The sequence below is a fragment of the Photinus pyralis genome, unplaced genomic scaffold (genome assembly GCF_008802855.1).
Source record: "Photinus pyralis isolate 1611_PpyrPB1 unplaced genomic scaffold, Ppyr1.3 Ppyr1.4_LG7, whole genome shotgun sequence".
NCBI classification, from domain to species: Eukaryota; Metazoa; Arthropoda; class Insecta; order Coleoptera; family Lampyridae; genus Photinus; species Photinus pyralis.
The window spans coordinates 4,103,507-4,121,526 of NW_022170738.1; the positions used below are offsets into that span (position 1 = coordinate 4,103,507).

Below are 18,020 nucleotides of genomic sequence, written 5' to 3' on the forward strand. Positions count from 1 at the left end.
GGCGCCATGGTTATCATAGTACTATTACTTTCAATCACCTGCGTTGAGCAAGTGTCACAAACAAAAACGTCAATGTCACTACGACTTCAATGGAAGAGAAGGAACTGGCTACCACCCATCTGCCGCTCCCAGAACCGGCGAGAGTTCGATCCTCAAGAGTGATTCAACCCGCAACACTTCACAAAAGAATAATTCATCCGACTATAGAAATCACGGACGGATATAAAAACTACGGATATTGGCGCCATTGGCGTCCCGTCTTGAATAACGTTAATATAACCGTTTATGAAGGAGAAATGTACGTAGCAGAACAAAACAGAACGTTTTACTAACTCATTATGTAGATATACGCTTCTAGGGCCACAGTGCTGTGGAAAAAGTTCAATACTAAACATTATTTTAGGGTTTACAAAACTAACGGCGGGTAGTGTAAAGGTAACCGTGGGGAGAACACAAATAGTAATTTCAATTGCTTCATCGTAGGTATTTGGCTTTGATCCTGGACATGAACTAAGTGGAATACCAGGAATACGCGTTGGGTACATACCGAAATCTAGAGGTTTATACCAGAATTTCACTGTGAACGAAACTCTTCATTACTATGGCAGGCTGCTTGGTCTGGAAAAGGAATACATTGGAGAAAGAATTTACTTTTTAGTAAAGCTACTGAATCTGCCACCGAAAGAACAGCAATACATAAAATCCTATCCCGAAGGAGTTCAAAAGCAGATATCATTTGCCATTGCACTTCTTCACGAACCCGAGTTGCTTATTTTAGATGAGCCATGTGATGGTCTTGATCCAAAATTAACGCGCAGGTACGCTATTACTGTGCGCGCAAGTATCGGTGCACAGGTATAAGTTTAGGTCGTTACAGCATGTGGGAGCATATGAAACTTTTGTGCAGAGAAGACAAGACTATTCTTACAACAACTCAAACATGTGACGAGGCAAGATGGGCTGACAGACTAGGATTTATGAGAGACGGCCAAGTGTTACTAGAAGGTAACCCGAGAGAACTATTGACGAGGTTTAAGGAGAAAACACTAGAGCGCTTGTACTGTAGAACGTATATATCAGACCCCCAAAAGATCCGGGAGTTCGAACCAGAAGAGGATGCCCCCGTGGTGATTATTCCACGTAGCTCCTCGGCTGGTTTTCTGTACAGCGGGGAGGAAACAGTTGAACATATACGACAGTCAGTTCCTCGCGAACCAAGACCACGAATGCATGAACCTTTCAAGCAGATACGCGATTGCTACAAGAAACTTAAAAAGTGGCACGTGCTCCTTAAACGCGATTTTACGCTTGCGCTACGAAATTATGGCTGGCTGCTGCTGTTTTTAGTTGTACCCACTCTATTTCTGCTTTTATTTTGCACAGCCATAGGCACGGATCCGCATTCGTTACGTGTGGGTAGCGTTAATTACGAATGGAACAGTTTTCCATGTAATCAGTTCAAACTGGTCAGTTGTAAACTACTGACCTCTGTCGATCAGTATATCATCAACATCCGCCATTTCGATTCAGAGAAAGAAGCGTTTGACGCCGCAAAAAATTTGGACATATTGGCAATTTTGGTGATCAACAACACTTGTACAACGTACTTTGAGGAATTTATCGCGGACATGATGCTTGGCACGCAAAAGAAGATGCCTTATCCACCTATTGTCCTATATCTGGATACGACAAGCAAAATAATCTCCAGTACAATTGAATTTAGTATTTCTAGTGCTATAAAAAGTGTACTACTGAAAAGCTATAAGATGCAACGCGGAGATGATTTCAGTTTGGAACAATTTTTAATGGTAACTCTAGGGCGATCTGCTTATAGATTGTGTTGATTTCTGTTAGTAGATTGAAAATCCTATTTTTGGAGCAGCAAATACCCCCAATGTGGAACACATGGCACCAGGAATGGCACTTTCGTTTGTGTTCCACATAATTGCTTTTGTTATTGCTGTAAGACACGTTGTCTATAAACATGAATCAATTCCTTCCAGAAGTTACTTAGCAGGTAAGTAAACCTAAACTAAACTACGAATATACACATGCCTTCTAGGAATCAAACTGGTAGACGAAGTGTTTTCCTGCATGTTGGTGGGTGGATTATTTGCATTCATTCAAGCGCTTTTAATGTGTCTTATACTATACTCCATGTTTGAGATGACAATTATTGAAAATATTGGTAATGTCCTATTCATAATAATTTTACAAATCGTGTGTGGGATCTCGTTTGGTAGTATACTGAAATATAAGTTAATCTGCAGTGTAAATTACGATGCCTTTACAGGAATTTGTCTAGGAACTCTTTGCGACGCAACGGTAGCAGTAGGAGTGTGCGTAGTGGCGTCCTTTTTACTGACAATGATACTGGGTGGTAAGTGGAAAAGTACTTTTGCCAAATCTGATAAAATTATAATTTACAATTGTAACTGGGAATTAATTGCCTCTGCCGCCAAACGTCGACAAAACAATGGCCCATATGAATAAAAGTAAGCAAATGCAAAATTCAAAGTAGTAAATACTCGTAAGTGCTCCCTTCGCACTGGGCGACTTAGCAGCGCTGCTAAGCAGAAGGACAGGACGCAGTGCAGCGCTGCTAAAGAGACCAATATGAAGGGCAGTTACGAGTATTTACTTTGAATTTTGCAAGTATAAGCATTTGCTTACTTTTATTCATACGGGCCAATGAACCTGCAAATAACAGGGAAATACCTGGGTATGTGTGTCGACGCTAACCTCAACTGGAAATGCCACTGCCTGTGTTTAATCAAAAAACTTACCTGCTGTTGGCTAATTCGCTTTATCAAACAATTTATTGGGTTACATTATACGCTCTCCTACAACTATGCCGAGGTTCAGTCGAGATTGCGTAATGGGATTATTTTCTGGGCATCGTCTACATACGCATCAAAAGTGTTTATGGTGCAAAAGGGAATACTGGGCTGCTTGGTGGGTATTAAGAAATGGGAATCATGCAAAACCCACTTTATTCAGCTTGGTTTTCTCACTTCTCATTTTCGTACTTGAGGTTTTACTGTACATATACAAAAATCAACATAAGTTTGTGCGCAATGGGGACTTACACAATTACAACACAAGAAGGCAACGAGATTCCTCTGTACCGGTATCTAAACACATAGTACTAGCGGTATACCAAAAGTTATTGCATTTTGTACTGCTGTTCCTTGGAACCATTTAGACGATTTGGCCGGAAGAACACATGACATTTTCCGTGTGGGTAGATTTTAGAGGGGGTGGGGGTGATTAATTGTAAAATTTTTGAAAAAAACTAAATATAGCCTAGAGACGAGATCTGGGTGTCAATTTCGCATGATTTTAATCCGAGGAATCCAATGATGGCGCCATAAATGTATTCCGGATAGAAGAAGTCCATCAAAAGCCGCAATTTTTAGAAGATGGCAGACTTTTGGTCTGTCCCGCAGCGGGAGCTGTCCAGAGTAAGGGCTGCCTCCCATACCTGTGGCCGCTTGGACTACAGAATCTTTCATTATCTGACTTCAAGAGTCCATATCCATCCTTCAGAACTTGTAAAATTTCCCTTTACATGGTTTGCACAGCCCCAGATGTGACCAGCGACATACGCCATTCCCTTTATGTGGTCCTCCAATGCAGCGCGGGTTGGGGGAATTTTTTTTGTTTTTATTGATTAAATTCCATAAGCAATCAGAATAATATTACATTCTATGAGCTTATTGTCTGTCATTTTCAGGCGTGAGTAGAGGGACTCCCAGTGGAGTCAGTCCGCTATTGATCTACGAGATCTTTTGACCATTTCTTCTTAAGGCGTCTGGGCGGAGGATCTTCTGCGAGAGGTGTCACGAGCTCGTTGGGGTGAAGTTCCAATGTTGTTTGATGCTTCGCAGTATATTGATTGATTATCTCAATCACGTAGGGAATATTTAGGTCCGAGTGAAGAGTTTGGTTGGATACATACCAAGGAGCGGCTGTGATAATACGGAGGGTTTTTGATTGGAAGCGTTGAATAATATGTCGACTTGCACAGCCCCATAACTGACAACCGTAGGTCCAAATGGGCCGAATTATACACTTGTATATCAGTACTTTGTTGGCTAGTATTAACGACGACTTCCGTCCGATGAGCCAATATAACTTTCTCAACTTTAAGTCCATTTCTTTGCGTTTTTTTGATAATGTGAGTTTTCCACGTCAACCTGCTGTCTAGATGGAGTCCCAAGTATATGACTTCCTTGGACTGAGGAATGGGTATATTATGGAGAGTGACAGTTGGGCAGATTTCGTGTCTGGTCATAAATGTAATGTGTGTCGATTTACTTTCATTCACTTTGATTCTCCACTTAATTAGCCACTGTTCTAATTCGTTTAAGTGGAACTGTAAAGAAGCTGATGCTGCGAACGGGTTTTCATTAACATGTAAGTATCGCTGTATCATCAGCAAATGTGCCAATTTTCGTTTGTTCTGTTGTAGGTAGGTCGTAGGTGTATAGGAGGTATAGTATAGGCCCTAGTATACTACCTTGGGGCACACTTGCATTGATGTCTTTGTTTGGGATATTTCCTTGCCATGCTTAACTTGAAATGTTCTATGAGTAAGATATGAACTTATTAGTAAGTAATACTCATGGGGTAGCGTTTTCTTAAGTTTGTAAAGTAATCCTCTATGCCACACTCTGTCAAAGGCCTGTCGTACATCCAGGAAGACAGCAGTACAAAAGTTTTTGTTTTGAAAAGCAGTTTGAATTATATTCGTTAAACGTGGCATTTTTGAATAGTTCAGTGCTGCGGTCTAAATCCAAATTGGTGGTTAGGCAGCCATGTCCCTTGCAGATTTTCATTAATACGTCGTTAAGATTAATTTCCAGACAGCTTGTAATTTGTTTCGGAGTTTATTGTTAAGTTGATTGAATTTCCTCTTATCTTCAACACTGTGTGTGCGGTGCCATTGTGCCCTTGCTTTTCTTTTCTCCTTTACAATTTCCATGATTTCGTTAGGAATATTGGGGCTATGAATTTTAATGTTTTTTGGCTGGGGTGTAGCGGTCCAGCCCGCATTCTGTATCGTAGTTATGAAGTGGTTTGTAGCATATTCTAGGTCTTGTGTGGTTTTCAGGCTTAAATTACAGTCGAGGTGTTTCTCGATGTGCACTTTGAAGGTATCCCAATCCGTCTTCCTGTTACTGATCGATGGGCTGGGTGTTTTATAGATGATACTTGTGCTAATTGTGGCTATAATCGGAGAATGATCAGACGTAAGATCGTAATTTGAAGTAGCATCCATGTAATTAGCGGAAAGCCCTTTGGTGATGAAAAAGTCTAAAAGATCTGGAACTTTTCCTGGATCCGATGGCCAATAGGTAGGGCTCCCAGTAGATAGAAATTTATAATTGTTATCGGTAATAAGTTTAAGAAATTCTCTGCCTTTTGTTGTAGTTAAGCGGGATCCCCAATGGGTATGCTTGGCGTTAAAGTCTCCACCTGCTATAAATTTTTGGCCTAGCGTGTCAAAAAATGGCTGCAACATTTGGTGAGTCAATTTGTGTCTCGGAGGACAGTAAATGGCTGAAATTAGTAATGGAGTTGTGAGCTTTTCAACTTGGATTGTCGTGGCTTGTAAGAATTTTGTTTTGTAATCTGGTAGTTCCGAGTGAATAATAGAATTTCGAATAATTATAGCTGAACCGCCATGCGTAGTGCCATCAGGGTGTTCGGTGTGGTACACAGAATAGTAGGGTATTTTTATGTACGATGTGAAATGGCTTTCTGAGATAAGAAGAATGTCTATATGGTTAAGTTTGAGAAAATTGCCAGTTTCAAGGTGTTTATATTGCAAACCATTGGCATTCCATAATGCTATTCGAAGAAAGTTAGCCATTAGTGAGTTAATTTGGTTATGACGGTGCTTAACATGTTCAGGATTATACTATTTTGTTGAAGAAGCTGGTTAAATAAGTTCTTGAATTCATCAAGGAATTTTTGAAGTGTCAAGTCTTGGATTGGGTAGGGATGGTTTGAGGCAATATGGGCGTAACTTAGATTAGATGGATGGGGTTGATTAGGGAGTTGTTGAGTAGGTTCTTGTCGGTTCAGGTTTGGAAAATTTCGTTCTGTTAGTTGAATTGGAAAGGGTCTTCGAGTTGTTAATTGATTATTTGGTTGGTATTTTTTTTTGAAGTTCTTGATATACTAAGCACCCCTTGTAGTTGGCCGGGTGATCTCCCTCGCATAGTGCGCATGTGGCTTTGTGTCCCTGGTTTTAGCACAAGTCATAGTATTGTGGGGTCCCCCACATTTTACGAAAATTTGACAATTTCTGGAAGGTAACGCTGGGCTATCTAGACAGCACAGAGAACTCTTAAACTCGTATAATAACGCTCAACATTTAAACCTTTTTAATTAGTTGTCCGGCTCCCTGACATCCTAAAAATCTGGAACATGACTTATACAGCTTGTTAATTTAGCGCGCTTCCAATGACACTACACAACCTAATCAGACGCCGCCGTTTGCCTAATTAGTTACCGGTAATTATGCGTACTTAATTTTCTACACTCGGAATTCCAATAATATCCATTGTTACTTGCAATATTCAGCTCAAGCGAAAAAGGTGTGCGTTATCTACGTTGTACAGCGACCTTGCAAATTTAATCCTAATTTTAAATTAGCACCGCGAAACTAAAATCGGCTAATAATTAATAAACGGGACCGAAATCACAAAATATTAATTTTCTCTCGTCTTCCAAATGACGAGAGCTTTCGGATGCTGCAACAATAATTAAAATATCCCCACGGGGACAGTTATGATCCACAGAACAAACATAACTGATCTAGAATGAAGAGCGAGAAAGGACAGAAGCGAAAGTGGGAAAGACGGCGCATGGAAGGTAGAGGAAGACGCAAAAATGGAATAAAGAATGGAAAACTGGTAGAAGTGTAACCCAGACTTCCGTATGCACGGAAATTTGTACAGGAATTTTTTAATTGTTAAGAATACGTAATCTATATTTAGGTATGAATGTAATCGTGAGCGAAAGCGAATATGTGTGTTTTTGAATTGCAAGGAAATATCTGGTTCAATTACAACTATCCCAGTTGGTACATTATGTAACCGTGAGGAAGCTAAAAGAGAATTCGCGATATAAAGTTATATTGCGATTAGAAATACGATTTTATTTCACATGTAAATAGAATAGTATCATAAATGATGCTTTACGTATGCATATTCGAAATTAGGCAACTGAAGTATGAGTCTGTTCGTGTAGTCCGTGACCGGTCCGTGCAAAGCCCACTTGAAAAGTCAATTTCCTTCCCTAGCACCGTTCCTTCCGTTCCCATCCCTAACTTTACCTATCCTTACATTCCAGTCCTCTGGCTGAAAAGGCTCTGGCAAGCCTGATCAGCCCGCCTCCGGCGTCCCTGTATTCAAGGATGTCGGAGGAATGAAACACGACGACCTTTCCCAGATCGAATGAACGAGAAGCCACGTCTAAATTTTGGTCGGTCCGTGTGCGTCCAACTACATCCAAGTTCTGGTGCGGAACCAGACCATTTTATATTGAAGCATCCCGTCAATTTCACATACGATTATAAAATTTTTTCGACCAATGTGAAATATGATTTTTGTGAATGAATGTGATTTAACCATTTGCCTTACAGGATCATTCCGCCTCAACCTCATTTATTAAAATGTGTTCTGTTACAGCAAAGGCGATATTGTCCAACTTTAGTTTTAGTGAGTGTGTAAAGACATTGTTCAATACAAACCTAACCTATTCATCAGCAGTTTTTTCGTACAGATGAGGAAGATGTGACAGTATGTTACTTTTTTGTGAAAATGCTCGCGTCTTGATTTTTATGACTTGAAATATGGTCTATCGCTGAAGTAATGCATTGATTTCTTTTGGTTTATGGGAATAAGCTCCACCCAAGAACGTTTCTGTATCCCAGCGTGAACATCTGTTGTCACTAATGCTGATGATGTGAATGCAATAGAGAAACATAACCGGCATTTCTCTTCCATGAGATTAAAGCACCAAAAGTATTGACCTGAAAATTGAAGTTGGCACGGAAAACAAGTACCTGGTGTCTCAAAAATGGTTACACAATCAAACATTAACGATGAGCACATAACAATCCGTAAGTACTAACTTCACACACCTTCGACCAACAATAAGAAACTAAATAAATGAGGTACTAAATAATCCAAAGTTATTTTTCAGTCGTCATTTCAGTCGATGTCAAGATTTCTAAACGAACCGTCCAATCCAAACAATCCATCTGGGATTGGTTTTTTTGCACGCTTACTTTCATCCGATCGAAATTCGTAGTCTTGCATAAACCAATCTCGATAACTTTCCACTTTAAGTTTCCATTCGACTGCCAAAGAAAAGAACAATTATAGTTTTAGTTTTGAAACGACATACCGATTAGGTCAGTTATTTTTCCGCCAGTTCCTCCATAGTCCATAGGAAGGATTGAGGAAGGTATCACCTCATCAAAACTTTCGTCTGTATGCACATACACCTATCAATGCACATGTTTGGCAGTGTAATCTGGGATTGTTTTATTTACCTTTTTAACAGTTTTTTCCGATATGAACGGTTTCACTAGATCGAAAGCCTTTGCAAAAAGGTCGGGTGCGTTTATAATGTGAAACGAGTTCGCTTTCACCGGATACGCAGACTTCAGAAAGGTGAGCGCATCCTTTATGACGGTGGGAGTGACCATTTGAATATGCTTGAGCGACAACTCTTTATGGTCCTCGAGAACTTTGCTGCCGGATATGATAAAGTTGTCATCTTCGTTCATCAGAATTTCGAACGTCATAAGAATCAACTTAAATCCATCGTTCACTCTGTGCTCTGTTGCTCTTTTCAGCATTCGAATCAAAATTGTACGCGGCGCGGCCGGATCGTCTTCCTTGCGTAGCGGCAAGATGCAGCTAAAATTACTATGAAGTAGGAGACTCGTGGAGCAAAATGTTGTAGATACCCCATGCTTAACAAATCCTGCAATTCTGGTAGGAAGGGATCGCGGTTCTTGAACAATTCTGGCGCCATTGTTTTCATAGTGCACAGTAGATCAATCCGCATTTTGGTGCGCTCCAAACTAAATTTACAGCAACGTAATAGAGTCAGCAACCACTGGTCATCTGTAAATGTCGTAATTAATCTGCCACGAACCACAATCAGTACTTTTTTTTACTCTACCCAGTTTCACTTTTAAATGGGGCTGTTTAAAAGCCCAATCTCGTAGTCGATCCAAACAATCACTTATATTAGTAGGGTTCTCGTTCAATTGCTGTATGGCAACATTTTGTAGTTCAGCACAAAGTACTCGCACCATTTTATAAATCTAAACGGAACAAGCAGTAACAAACTAAAGGATTAAGAGAAAGTGTTCTCTGTTCTAGTTCTACTTTATATAGACGTCTGGACTGTTATTAAAATAAAAACAATTTATAATTTATGTAGTCTAATTAGCTATAAATGTATAATACTACCGAGTTTTATTGTACGTCTAAATTACTAGTGGTTTATTAATATATCAAAATATATTACCACATTTTCCTATAATAAATAACAATAAATGAGTGTTTAAGTATAAATATGATGAATGTTCGTTAGCTGAACTAATGTTTATACTTATATTATGTTTTTTATTTATTTATATTGTGTGTTTTTATTAAGTAAAACGGAAATTTACCAGGACACGTAAATGTGATCTTAAAATTCAAGGGAAAAACCTTGTGACGTAGGTGCAGCTATAATCATCTCTGTTGGTAGGTATTTGTTTGACTATGTTTGTCTGTCTTTAATATGCGGATAGAGTATTGCCCCAAGAACGTCACTTTGTATATTTTGCGCTTAGTAGGCAGCCTATGATTAAGGAGGGGGGGGGGGGGCTATAACCCCAGGCTCCGCTCCTTAAGGGCTCCAGTCTAAGGATGTCCTATTCATGATATATACAGATTAAATTAATATCAAGCTAAATTTGGCGTTTGTTGAAATTATAACCTATTTTGTATAGGAATCGGGTCCCTCTGCCCTGGCCTACAGAAACCATAATCCGACCCTGTTAGTAGGTACCTAAAGATCTTTTAAATCAGAATTCTTATTCTTCACAATCATTGTAAATTTATTTCTAAGATTATTTACGTATTTTTATTAAAAATTGCCCGCATAATTTGCACTTCTTCATAAGCCATGCCGTGAACCAAGAAATGATAGTAAAATTTGTGTTAAAGTAAACACAAGTATAACATAATTTATTATGCGATTTTTCAACATATGGTGACATACCCCTAAGCTTAGGCCACACACCTTACATCTAAAAGAATAACGATGTGGAGAAAATACCAAACGCCCTGTATACTACGATCGTGATAAGTCCTCAACCTCGCCCATTCTGCACGGATGCCGAAGAACAAGGATTTTCGCGACGAAGCTTCGCAGGAAGTTAGCGTCGGTCACTAGACTTCGATGGCTTCAGAAGTGTGCACGCGTACCGGGTTTTCTCAATCTTTGTTTTGTTTGTTATGATTGAAAAGTGTAATTACAGGTAGTAAATAATTATTTGGTTCTGTCTCGTAGTAACCATCAATCTTTGAATTTTATGTCACCATTTGTTTATTATTTACATTAAATAATATATATGTTACGGTAAGGGTACATAATGTGGTAATTGTATACAATTACCTGTAATTGTATACATTTACCGGAGTCTTTGGTAAAAGTAGAAAATAATCTTTAAAAAAACCCTATTTCCTACCTTTACCGGTAATTGTATACAATCGCCAGAGGAGCTTGGTGAAAGTAAAAAATTCAAATTTCAAGAATCGACACGCAAGCGCAGTGAGTTTGTTTACCACGTGCATGTGTGATCCTATTATTAGTCTGCAATGTTGATTCTTCGGAAGTGTTTGTATCTGTTCTGCCATACAAAATTTGCCTCTTGTTATTGATTCAGGCAAAAAACCTCTTGTTTTTAGGTTAAAAAAAACAATAATAATAAAAATTACACTTCTTAAAAAACTATTTGAATTTATTGTTTTTATTTCTTCTTCTGATATCATTTTCTTACTTTTACCGCTGGTCCTTGGTTATTGTATACAATTACCGGTAAAAGTACATAATTGAGAATAATTTCGTACATTTACCAGTGACTTTGGTGATTGTATACAATTAAGTACTTTTACCGTAACATATACATAAAAAAATGCTGATATTTGTTTATTGAAGCATGGCGTACTCTAAAGTTTTATTTATTTTATTTATTTTTGGCCTGATTTTTGAGTGTTACATTACATTTACACAAGTGTATTAAATTTTTAATACCTATATCATGATCACGTTTGCAACCTAATTAAATATCAGGAATTCGTAATTATTGAACCACCTGGTACAAATTCCTATTCAAAACAAATTTAGACACCTTCAGGATGCTAAACTCAAAACCCACACAAAAGACTGGCATTGCTGAAAGTGAAATTCTAATTTTACAGTTAGGTAATGAAAAAAAAAGAAGAAATTATCAATATCTAGATACGCTTATCATTTACAAACAATACACAAATTTGTAAACCAAACTCTTCAATACTATAAAAATGACTTCAAATGCGAATTCCTTATGCAAAATCCCCAAAAACGAACGATTCCTATTTTTATACAATACACAAATTCAAAGGAACTGACTTCTATCGATGCGTTGAAATTTTCTCCAGTTATCGATCGAATTTCTTCTTTAGACGGTAGCGGCAATTTGGAAAATTGAATGGTGAAACGCCTTAGGCAATTCGCGATTCAGTTAACAGTGAGACCTCTAGTGGCAGCACATGGTAATTAATATTAATAAAACTCACCAAGAGTAATCAATATTGTAGTTTTTACAGCTGTAAAAGTAAATACACTTGCAAATATTTCATTCGCAATCAATGTTATCACACTTTAAAGAGCAAGGACAGCTTAAAACGCGTTATTGCGTTACTTTCAAGAATTTATTTTAAATGTCATCAATGTAATTATGCAACCAACAAGAGTATATACTTTAAGAAACGTCGTCTCACGCGTAACAATTCCACTATCTTTAATTGTGAACAGTGCAATTGGCCAATTGCACACCAAAAAATAGGAGATATTCTTTAACACACTGGCACCCCGCTTTGAATAACGCTATCAGTGTAATTACCTTACAATTAAGCGTTCGCTTAAACGTCACCAATTAACCGACACAACCTTCTCCAACATTTGATTTGTGAACCGTGTAGTTGAGGTACTCATGATAAGCATAACTCAAAACGGCATAAACGGCATATTCACATTGAATAATATTTCGAATAAAAAGGTAAATTTATTAAAGCACGACACAGTGAAAAATTCCGGTTCTTTAATTTGTTGCCCGTGTAATTATGCCACGAATATTAAGGCTCTTTTAAAACATAATCGACATAAGGGAATGTCGGCGAGTTGTTGTACGAAGCCTATCTATTTCGATATTCCCAATGTTAACAGTGGTGTGCCCCTAAGGAGATTTACCGTACTTGTTAACATACGGAGACTGGGCTATAAGTGGAATTCATAGATATTACTTAAGACTATTAATCTGACGATTGCGTTTGTCTAATAATATCAATCGTGTAGCGATTTTTGGTCTGTTATCGCGCTGCCTATAGCCACGTCTCTGTAGCAGACCTATACTGTTCTGTTTTAAGAATGTGCGCCGAAATATGCAGCAGCTAATGTGACACTACTGTAAACGGATAAACGTTTCTCTCCTTTGTCATAACCTCCCTAAATGTGAGGTCACTTTTGACAACAAAATAACTGCAACAAAACGCGATACTTATTTAATAATACCTATAATGGTGGTATAATAAAAAGTGATAAAGTATTCATGGATATAGTTAAAGCATGCCATACGTTGCCCTGTCCTAAATTTTCTAATTTAAAGTTAGATATGCTATTCTACAAATTAATTTGTTTACATTTCCAAAATAAAAAGTTGCAGCTTGCAGAGTGTGAATTAATCAATATCTAATTTTTTGAAAGTTCCATCGGGGCAAAATATCTCCTCAAAGTGCGTTAGCTTCTGTGGACGAAGTTGCTCATTGGTAATGTAGTTCGGATCGGCAAGAAACCATTCCTTGTAACTTTCAACCTTGGTCTTCCATTCATCTAAAAGTGTATATTCGTGATAACCAAGTAAGCACAATCACCCCACCTGCTGCATCGCGAACCGTTCCGTTAGTTCCACCGTATTCTATTGGTAACAGCTCTTTGGACAAAATACTTGGCAGTGTTTCTGATGCGTCGCCGCTGAGAACACTGACCTAATTTTTTGAACAAAGGTTATGGCGTTCTAACTTAAACCTACAGCACATATACCCTTGGTTGCAGTTTAGAGGAAATAAATGGTTTAGCCAAAGCGTTGTACAGAGTTGCGAACACCGTTGGTGAACTAAAGCCAAAGATTCTGTCAATTCTCAATGGGTAGGCATCCTGAACACACGTAACGTATTTCCTGAGAATTGACGGCGTGTACTGCAAAAAGTAATCCAGTGGTAGGTCACTATGATCTACCAATAAACAAATTCCCGATATAACGAAATTGTCGTCTTCCTGCATTAATATGTCCACCGTCATAAAAAATACCTTTAGCATGTCAGCGAATGAAATGCCGTTCATTCTACCATTCTTCATAATGAACAATACAATTCTAGGACCTAAATAACTGTCCACCTTAGGTACAGGCACCACCGCCCTAAAAATTTTATTTCATCTTTGGAAGATTTTATATTTACTTGCCCTTACCCGGCCTTCAGTGCGTCCTGTACTGCAGGCGAAAATGGATTTCTATCGTCAAAGAACTCTGGTACAAATGATTTTATAGAATAGAAGTAATCGAGTTTCTCTTTTACCCGCTGAAGGTTCCATTTGCATCCACGAAAGAACGCAACCATTGTTTGATCGTCTAAAAACATAAATGTGTCTATTAGGTACTCAGTACTAGAGGCTTGGGAGTACCTTCTCTGACGTTTAAATGTGGTTGTTTTTTCAGCCATTCTCTAATATTCTCTAGTGCATCATGTTGCTTGCCTGGTTCTTCATTAAGCTCTTTAACTGCTTTTTCCTGCAATTCCGTTGAAAGTGGTCTTATGGGCATTTTTCTGAAAACGAGAACATACCAACAAATTAAAAATCAGTGTTTATTCTCGCGAAATACCTTTTAAAAGAAATTGTTCACACAGTGTCAAATAAATCGGGAGCGTTAGAGTAGACCCACTGCCACGATCAAATAGGTTATGCGAAATTGTCACACGATTTGCATGGGGTTAAGATTGATTCTTTCCACAAACAATTTTTGAGAATATCCTCTTCCGACACTACGTTATACAGGGTGTTCCTAAACATGATGTAAATATGTATTTTATGAGTAAAAGTTTATATAAACATAGGTCCGCAAACGCTTCGTTACCGATCAACAAGGTGTCAAAGTTTCAATTTTTCTTTTTATGTCCTACATTTGCTGAGATATTTTGCTCAAATTTGAAATATAAGTTACGCTGAAAGGCTTACATCATTTGCCACGCCAATGATAATGAGAATCTACAATGTTTGTTCCATTTCCTACCCCTGAACGCTTTTTCGGTGCGCCACTGGTAGATTCTAAAATAAAAATTTGATTTTCTAGTTTGTTTGGAAACTTTTTGATCTCTTATAGTTTTTTTCGTATTTGCGGCCATTATCGAGAAAAAAATATAAATCAATTTTTGGTAGTTAACTATATGAAAGTAAAATTTTTAAAATCGTCCAGTAGACCCTGGCTTTATTTGGATAACGATAACCTCTTGTTTTTATTAGTCTTGGCAGTTCGCATTTGAAGCTGTTTGCATATGTTTATAATTTAAAGGTTTAATTTGTAAAGGGTATGATGACTTTATAACACCCTATACATCGGTAACGAAGCGTTTGAGGACCTAAGTTTATATGAACAATTAGTCAAAGAATTAACCCCTTCCATATTTACATCATAATCAGAAACACTCCATCGACATCTCCTAACCTCATTCAAACTTAAACTATAGGTGGTTAATCAATGTTAAATATAAGTTGAGGCTCAGCTTCCGAAGTTTTCCCATTGAAATTTGCGAATAGGTAACCATTTTTTAGAGAAATCATTTTTTGAGAGACAAAAAATAGCTATTTCAGCTCTCCAAGAAAATACCTATCCTGCGAGACCCATTTTCTGCCACTGAATCAGTTTTGACCTTAGCATGAGTTCGTTATTTTGGATCTTCGGTTTTGGAGACTATCGCCATTTGAGATTTTGTGATATTAAGGTATTTTCATTTTAAAAATTTCAGATGTGAGGAATTTTCCCGTTTGTAATTTAGAGGCTTTGGAAACCTGAAATATTGGATGATTCGGGACCCGATTTTTAGGATTTGTCACTGTCAGAATTTGAGATTTGCTATTTTGAAAATTTGAAATTTTGGTGTTTTCTAAATTTTGGAACTTTGAGACCCCCCGATTCTTAGGTAATGAAGATTTTGAGTGATTAAGGTTTTCATTTGTCTTGGACTTGTAATTTTAAAGTTTTGTGAGCTCTTAAATTTTCGTATTGGAGATATTTCCATCTTACGATTTAAAAAAGATGAGATTTTGGGAAATTTTTGAACTCTGTAATTTAGAATTTTTGAGATTTTGTGGTTTTATAGATTTGAGATCTTAATAATTTTAAAATTTTGAAATTTTAGATTTTTGAAGTTTACAATTTTTGAATTAAGATCATGAAAATTTAAAGGTTTGCGGTTTTTTAAGTTATTATTAGGTTTCTGAAGTTTAAGGTTTGACAATATGAGATATTGAAATTTTGAGATTATTCAAATTTGACTTTTAAAAATTTTTAAATTCCACATTTTTTTATATTCAAAATTTTGGCATTTTGGATACTATGGGCACTTTGGAGTGTCGAATTAAAGGATTTTTCAATTTTAAAATCAGATTTTTCAATTCTTGAGATTTTGTGATGTCAATATTTTTAAATTTTTGAGTTTCTGAAAGTTGAATTTTGGGATTTTTTAACTTTGAGATTTGGGTATTAGGTACGGAATTTGAGACCTTTTTATTTTTAGCTTTGAAATTTTGGAGTTAGATGTTTTTGCATTGGAATTTGAGATTTTAAGAAATGAAAGGGTAGTGAAACGTGATAGTAAAAATTTAAAGAAAATTACAATTTCTAAAAGTATAATAAATTAACAGTATGGATTAAATATAGTAAAATATTTATCGATTTAGGTACTTGCCTCCCTACCCAATTCACACAGAGATAGGCTTGTTTCGTCACTCAATGGACCAAATCATTCAAAAACATCTGCACATAACCATTATATTTTAAGAATTCATGTTTGCTATTTTTCAGCTAGTTCTCCATTGCGACTGGCAGTCTTGGAAGATTCTTAAACCAATGTCGAACTGTATGGACGTTTTATAGGAAACTGAAATTTTGGGATTTTTAACTTTAAGAGTTTGGAATTTGGGGTCTTTGGATTTTTTGAATTTTAGGATTTTTAGAATTTGGGGAGTATGAGATTTTGAAATTTCTGAAAATGTTTAAATGTTTAAATTGAGATTAATTATATTCTAAAAATTTAAAATCTTGGGCATTTGAGATTTTGAGATTTGTGTTGTGATTTTAAGATTTTGGAAGTTTCAGATTCTTTAAATTTTGAAAATTTGAGATTTCAGTATTTTATGGGATTTCGGAATTTGGAAAGCGTTGACAATTTACGAATTTGAGGTTTTGGAATTTCTAAGATATTGGAAAATTGGCGATACAGGCATTTATTAAATTGTGGAAATTTGAAATTTTGTTTTACAACGAAATCTGTAATGGCGCTAGATCAAAGCGGCTGCAGTCGGCAAAATGCAGGCGTCAACTGAGTCTAATCGGTTACATATCGGATAAAACAATTATCTAACAAACTCGTAAAAACCCATCGTTTATAAAGACTACAAAAAAATTACAACAGAGTTAATTGTGTACATGAGCGGTGAGGCAAGACCGCTTTGAGAGAGTCGAATAACATATTAAAAAATCTCACATTTTTATGTATTAATATCTTCTTTGCTCTGTAACTACAAGTCAATGATGGGATAGGTGAAAAAACTGACATAGTTATCAACCTTGAGGGTAAGAGTGTTATTTTTTATTTTTAATTATTGGTTTCAGTGCTAAATACCCACAATATTTAACATTATTCAATAGAATATGATTCTTATGATTAACATACAATAGTTATACTAATGTCAGCTGGTACTAATTTATTTATGAAATCTGAACTGTTTCATTATTTGCGCTTGTTATTGCTTTGTAAGATCATAAATAACAGTTTTTAATTGACTTTCCATGTAGTAGAAAATTAATTAAGCCTTTATCGTTATAATTATCTGCCTATATAGGCGGGTGCTTTTTTTCAACCATTTCGGTGAACTGCGGGGATGACGTGTAATTTATAGAATAATCGTCGAATGTAACGTGCGGTGTGCCTTTTTGGCCTAATGAAGCACGGTACAATTCGAAACCACTATGACATCCATAATAATTCATTTGATGCAACAGATAATTAATTGCAATAATAACTTACCATCAATGGTCTTATGCTCTTCCACTGAATCCTAACATACGTACCTCACTGAGCGGATAATCGGGTTTAGGACTGATACCGAAATTACGTATTTTCGCTTTGATATAGCATAAATTAAGGATTCGGCACCTTTGTCAAATAAAACAATGGCATATCATTATCAACCGACTAAAGATGTATGAAATTTATTTAATTCCAGAGCTAGGGGGCCTATAGTAAACTTGTTCGTTATACTAGCGCATACTTCAGAAAAAAATGTTTATAAAATTGTTAAATAGTGGTCACTTACCCAAGCACGTCAAAGATACACGTATAACCAAAATTATAGAAATAATATAAGGATTTGTATGCAATTGAAACGATCTTATGGGAAGG

General features: G+C 36.8%; 3 protein-coding genes across 3 annotated transcripts; 1 reads left to right on the forward strand and 2 right to left on the reverse strand.

Moving 5' to 3' along the window:
• Positions 1 to 73: 73 nt before the first annotated feature.
• Positions 74 to 3,902, forward strand: LOC116175528 (ABC transporter G family member 20-like). Its single transcript, XM_031493690.1, has 8 exons — positions 74 to 298; positions 345 to 435; positions 484 to 818; positions 878 to 1,808; positions 1,858 to 2,017; positions 2,063 to 2,239; positions 2,294 to 2,380; positions 3,811 to 3,902. The coding sequence occupies exons 1-8, from the start codon at positions 90 to 92 to the stop codon at positions 3,900 to 3,902; spliced, it is 2,082 nt and encodes a 693-aa protein (XP_031349550.1). The 5' UTR covers positions 74 to 89.
• Positions 3,903 to 7,645: 3,743 nt separating this feature from the next.
• On the reverse strand, positions 7,646 to 9,402 carry LOC116177411 (alpha-tocopherol transfer protein-like). The gene is made up of 5 exons (XM_031496386.1): positions 9,211 to 9,402; positions 8,993 to 9,152; positions 8,573 to 8,942; positions 8,425 to 8,524; positions 7,646 to 8,377 (listed from the first exon to the last, which is right to left on the reverse strand). The coding sequence occupies exons 1-5, from the start codon at positions 9,344 to 9,346 to the stop codon at positions 8,229 to 8,231; spliced, it is 915 nt and encodes a 304-aa protein (XP_031352246.1). The 5' UTR covers positions 9,347 to 9,402; the 3' UTR covers positions 7,646 to 8,228.
• Positions 9,403 to 12,872: 3,470 nt separating this feature from the next.
• LOC116177390 (clavesin-1-like) lies at positions 12,873 to 18,020 on the reverse strand. The gene is made up of 6 exons (XM_031496358.1): positions 17,935 to 18,020; positions 14,023 to 14,165; positions 13,810 to 13,969; positions 13,384 to 13,759; positions 13,220 to 13,328; positions 12,873 to 13,173 (listed from the first exon to the last, which is right to left on the reverse strand). The coding sequence occupies exons 2-6, from the start codon at positions 14,159 to 14,161 to the stop codon at positions 13,022 to 13,024; spliced, it is 936 nt and encodes a 311-aa protein (XP_031352218.1). The 5' UTR covers positions 14,162 to 14,165; positions 17,935 to 18,020; the 3' UTR covers positions 12,873 to 13,021.

Excerpts from the sequence above, each read along its gene's own strand:
- LOC116175528 (XM_031493690.1), top strand. The coding sequence starts at position 90 with ATGGAAGAGAAGGAACTGGCTACCACCCATCTGCCGCTCCCAGAACCG. Across the intron at positions 299-344 it reads ACCGTTTATGAAGGAGAAAT|ATATACGCTTCTAGGGCCAC; the intron begins GTACGTAGCAGA and ends CTCATTATGTAG. Across the intron at positions 2,381-3,810 it reads ACTGACAATGATACTGGGTG|GCGTCTGGGCGGAGGATCTT; the intron begins GTAAGTGGAAAA and ends TTTCTTCTTAAG.
- LOC116177411 (XM_031496386.1), bottom strand. The coding sequence starts at position 9,346 with ATGGTGCGAGTACTTTGTGCTGAACTACAAAATGTTGCCATACAGCAA. Across the intron at positions 9,153-9,210 it reads CCATTTAAAAGTGAAACTGG|ATGACCAGTGGTTGCTGACT; the intron begins GTAGAGTAAAAA and ends CGACATTTACAG. Across the intron at positions 8,525-8,572 it reads CGGAAAAAACTGTTAAAAAG|GTGTATGTGCATACAGACGA; the intron begins GTAAATAAAACA and ends GTGCATTGATAG.
- LOC116177390 (XM_031496358.1), bottom strand. The coding sequence starts at position 14,161 with ATGCCCATAAGACCACTTTCAACGGAATTGCAGGAAAAAGCAGTTAAA. Across the intron at positions 13,970-14,022 it reads ACATTTAAACGTCAGAGAAG|ACGATCAAACAATGGTTGCG; the intron begins GTACTCCCAAGC and ends TTATGTTTTTAG. Across the intron at positions 13,174-13,219 it reads AACGGTTCGCGATGCAGCAG|ATGAATGGAAGACCAAGGTT; the intron begins GTGGGGTGATTG and ends ATACACTTTTAG.